This window comes from Propithecus coquereli, unplaced genomic scaffold (assembly GCF_000956105.1).
Source record: "Propithecus coquereli isolate 6110/MARCELLA unplaced genomic scaffold, Pcoq_1.0 Scaffold507, whole genome shotgun sequence".
Taxonomy (NCBI): domain Eukaryota; kingdom Metazoa; phylum Chordata; class Mammalia; order Primates; family Indriidae; genus Propithecus; species Propithecus coquereli.
The window spans coordinates 593,614-598,214 of NW_012150919.1; the positions used below are offsets into that span (position 1 = coordinate 593,614).

The 4,601-nt window shown below is 48.1% G+C and overlaps 1 protein-coding gene across 1 annotated transcript in view; it reads right to left on the reverse strand.

Annotated features, from left to right (window-relative positions):
• Nucleotides 1-4,255, reverse strand: part of LOC105820114 (hepatoma-derived growth factor-related protein 3) — a 96,353-nt gene extending 92,098 nt beyond the window's left edge. Inside the window, exon 1 of the mRNA XM_012656535.1 lies at nucleotides 3,601-4,255. Within this exon, the coding sequence (XP_012511989.1) occupies nucleotides 3,601-3,684 (84 nt within the window). The 5' untranslated portion in view covers nucleotides 3,685-4,255. The remainder of the gene's footprint in view (nucleotides 1-3,600) is intronic.
• Between the last annotated feature and the right edge of the window lie 346 nt (nucleotides 4,256-4,601).

Consider the following 4,601-nt stretch of genomic DNA (forward strand, 5'->3'; position numbering starts at 1 on the left):
AGGAAATGGCCGAGCTGATATTTGTATTCCAGAAAATCTCTTTAAAAGATAAAAACTATGACCATCTATCTAGTCAGATCTCACAAAGCAGCAGGCAAAAGATATTCCAAAAATTAAGACGTTTAAAAATATGGACTTAATCTATTACTGTTAATAATATTTTGCCAACAAAAATTTTAAAACAAAGTATTTATATCATCTATCACTCTTTTTAGCTTCTTTTTGTGTTTATTTTATAATATACATAGCAGTACAAAGTACATGCATATGTAATTTTAAAGTAAATTTACATATATTAGGAATGCATGCTCAATTGTTTTTACCAATAGGGTAAACAATCAAAAGAATTCATAGATTCTTGTTTTAGTATATTTTAGTATTAAGCTAGATAATCTACAGGCATAGATGAACTTCTCATTTTTAAAGCCATACGCAGTTAGGTATACTCCATTACAAATAGCCAGCTATTATTTAATGTTAAAATAATACATCTGAATAGTGGGGGAGAAGGAAGGAGGAGGACAGGAATCTATTGGAAAGAGGCATGAGAGAATGTTGCTGGGTACTGTTCTACACCTTGTTAGTTGTTTGTATTATACCAGTGTCTACATTTGTCAAACTCACTAAATAGTACAGTCAAGGTAAATGTGTTTCACTCTTTGGAGTAAATTTTACCTCGAAAGAAAAAAATAAAATCCATAAAAAATATTGACCTCTAGTTAATGGTTTGCATGTTGGGGTGTCTAGAAGTAAATAATAGTGGTATCAGCAACTTAATTTGAAATGCATTAAAATAAGATGGACTTCTGTATGGAGAGGGATGAATATATGAATAGATAAGTAACAGAGCAAGTAGGGAATTTAATTGTACAATCTGGATGGTAGATATATGGGTATTCATTGTAAAATTCTTTCAACTTTTCTATATATTTAAAATTTTTCATGATAAAATGTTGTAAAAAATAACCAGTCTACTCAAGAGCTGAAGGTTAACAGATAATTAAAAACAGTGTAGTGATAAAAGGGAAAGTTAGAAATTTAAAAAGGAAAAAGGAACATTCAAGCACCATTGCTTGGTGCTTTTAGATACTCTATGTATGTGGGGTAAGAATTATCCCTATTTTACAGACTAGTAAACTAAACCTAGAAAGATTACGGAACATACACAAGGTAACAGTGTAAAGCCCAGGCAAGAGCTGAATCCAACCTGTCCAAATTCTGATCCTCTTGACCCACATTCCTCACAGGAGGCTGTCTAGCACCAAACATCTTCCCCAGAGCAGAGAAGTTGCTTCTCCATTCCTGAATGGACCAGCTCTGTGTCCCCAGGTTTTATCTCTAATCCCCACATGACTGGCCTTCATATCAAGTGACAGTATTTGAAATCTGAATAAGCAGAACTTCTTTCAGTTAGTATTTTATAACATTATCATCTACAAAGCTATAACTAGGTATAAAATGGGAAAAATGCCTCATAGAATTGGGATGAAAATAAAATGAGAACATATGTGAAGCACATAGCACTGTAACCAAGAGTAGAGACTTAAAATTATCTTTTTCTTCTTTTTCTAACATTTACCTTTCCTTGGAAATTACAACATGTTATTCAAAATAATACCTCTTTTTTTTTTTAAAAGAGACTTAGGTCCTTTCTTTGAGGAGCTCATGTTAAATGTGAATAGACATAGATTTTTTTTTCTTGTATCTATTTTTAAAGCTAACAACCTAACTTTGTTTCCTCATTTTACTTTCCATTTCGTCTTGGTTTGGAATTATAACTTCCAGGAATTTTATATACAATTAGATGTACAACTAGGACCAATTGTATAGCACTTGCCTGTTCCACAAATTACTACAGGTGGCCAACCTGTAAAAGCAACATGTTAATGAAATTTTAAGTCTATTTTCTTTTTGACTCCCAGAAGATATTTTTCGAAGGTAAGATTTTAAAAAGTCATTAAATTACAAGGAAATGACCAACCATGATGGTAACTTTTAATTCACTTTCAACTGTGTATATACATAATGTCCTAAAGCTATTTATTTCTTACTTGACAAATATATTCGGGGATTCCCTAAAGGACTCCTAAAGTCACATATCTTGCCCCTTTAAGCAATACTGTACTACAGTATAAAAAATAAGCAGTTATTCTTCCTTGAAAACTCTGCCTTATTTAATAGGACAACCTACAGTTCCAACGTGAAGAAGTTATTTTCACAGCCTAATGGAACACGAGTAAGACTGTTTTTTCCTTCTGATATCTGAGGTTGTTAGTGCTGGAAGGGATCCTAGAGATGATTATTTTATAGTTGCAGAAATGGATATGCAGACAGTTGAAATGATTAGTCCCCGAACCAGACAGCAGGTCCCCCAATTCCTGGCCTAGTGTTCTTTCCATTTTACAATCGTGCCAAACCAAACACAAAATAAGTGATTATGTCCATCCATTACCTCAACTTCACTAAATTTCAGTCTGGCAACCCATGATGTCACTTCCTTTTGTGAATGGGTGTATTTTTTTTTCTTGGTCTTGCTATCTTCACTTAGCTGTAATACAACATCTTAGAGCTCACACTATATGCCAATTTTCCCCATGCCTATTTCTGTTTCTGACTACTAATGTAGTCTCCAAGATATCTTGACCCTCCTTTTCACTGTATTTCTTATTTCAAACAATCCATTGTCAACTATTACAAAATTTTAAAAAGGGATTTATTTTAAAACACAAAGCACACACGGCAGTGTTATGTGTCTTCCTCAAAGGGCTTAATAAAAATTTTTAATGCTCTGTGTTACATGCAGATGCTTTCCAGAGAAAAAGCCCGCTATGTAGGAAGCGAGAGCTATTGTGGACTGTAGTGGGAGGCCAAGAATAAGGTCTGGGATTCTATCTAAAACAAATATGGAGGTGAAAAGGCACAAGGAGCTTGCTGGACCCACCAGTCAGTGCTAGGCTGCAAGCTCTCGGCTAACTGGTGTCGGTTTAAAAGAACGATGGACACCAGGCAGGCACGTAACCCCGGACAATGATGGGGCAGGCGGGGCACCTGGAATCGCGCGCAGGGAAAACTCAACAAGTCTGGAAGGCGAAGAGATGGATGAATGACTTCCAAGAGGCTCCCGCTGGCCTCTGGATGACCACTACCCCTTTCCAGGATCTACCGCCGCCGGCACTCTCCGGCTCGCGGACAGCCATTTGCTCCACGCTCCCCTACCTGCCCCGACGTTCCCCGGCACTCAGGGTATCTACCGACCCGGCCGGAGCCGAAGTCCCAGCCCAGGCCCGCTTCTCGGCGGCCGGCTTCCCGGGTCACCACTGGCTTTCCAGGAGGAAGGCAGCGTCGGCCTGCGGGGGCCGGACCCGCCTTCGAAAGTGGGCGGAAGGATGGCCGCCCTGGCGGGGTGCGGGCGCGGCCCGGAGCCCTCGCCTCCAGCCCCGACTCCGTCTTCTCCGCGCAGCGTTGCCCGCGCCTCAGCCCTGACCGCCGCCGGCCACCAGCCGCGGGCTCGGGGCTGAGGAGATGGGGAAAGGGGGCGGGCGCGCCATCATGAAGGGAAAATGGTGGGCGGGCGGGCCCGCGCGCGGCCGCTGTACTCACCCGGGCCGGCCAGTGCGGGTAGCCCTTCATCTTGGCGAAGACCAGGTCGCCCGCTTTGTACTCGCGGGGCCGCGGACGCGCCATCCCGGCTGCTCCCCTTCCTGGTCGTCCTTGGTCGCCGCGAAGATGCCGGGAGGCCGCCCCCCCGCGGGCCGACGGACTGCGCCGCGCTCCCCACGGGCCTCGAGCCGGGTGGACTAGCGGCCGCTCCGACGAGGGGAAGCGGCGAGGCGGCGGCTGAGGCGAGGGGTGGGCGGGGGGCGCAGCAGGCCCGGCAAATCACGGCCCGGCAGCGGGGGAGGGGCGCCCCAGGCCGCTCGGTGCTCGCCCGCGTCCGGCCGCACCGAGGTCCCCGCCGCCGCCGCGCGTTGCTCACAAGCGCCGCGTCGCCTGCCTCATGCCGCCGCCGGCGGCCTCCCTCCCGGGCTCCCGGGCGCGGCGCTAGCGCCGGGCCTCACGTCTGCTCCGAATTCCTCCTCGGGCAGCGACCGCAAACACGATCTTATTATTGTTCTCGCGCGCGCTCAGCATCCCCCCCGCCCCGCTTCCCGCTCCCCTCCCCTCCCGCGCCGGCCGGTTAATTCCTAGGTACACGGCCGGCTTTCGCGGAGAAACCGAGCGCGCCAGGCCGGCTGCTCGGCGGGCGGGCGGGCGGGCGGGCGGTGGGTGCGTCCTCCCCCAGCACCGAAGCCCGCGCCGGGCGGGCGGGAGCTCCTACTCCGAGGACGCCGGCCGCCCGCTCCCTTTTGTTCTTGGCTCGGAGCTGCCTGCCGCAGCCCAGCCAATCACCACCGGCCGCCCGGATCCCGCCGGGCCGCGCCACCCGGGGGGCGCTCCCAGTCTCGCCCCCGGTCCCACGCCCACCTCCCGCTGCCTCGACCCCTGCCCGGTACCCCCCGCCGACCACCTCCGCGGGCGCTCTCCGGTAAGTCGGGGGACAAAGGCGCTCCAGGCCCGGGGGAGGGCTGCGCGAGGGACCCGCTGCCTGGCACCAGGCTGCC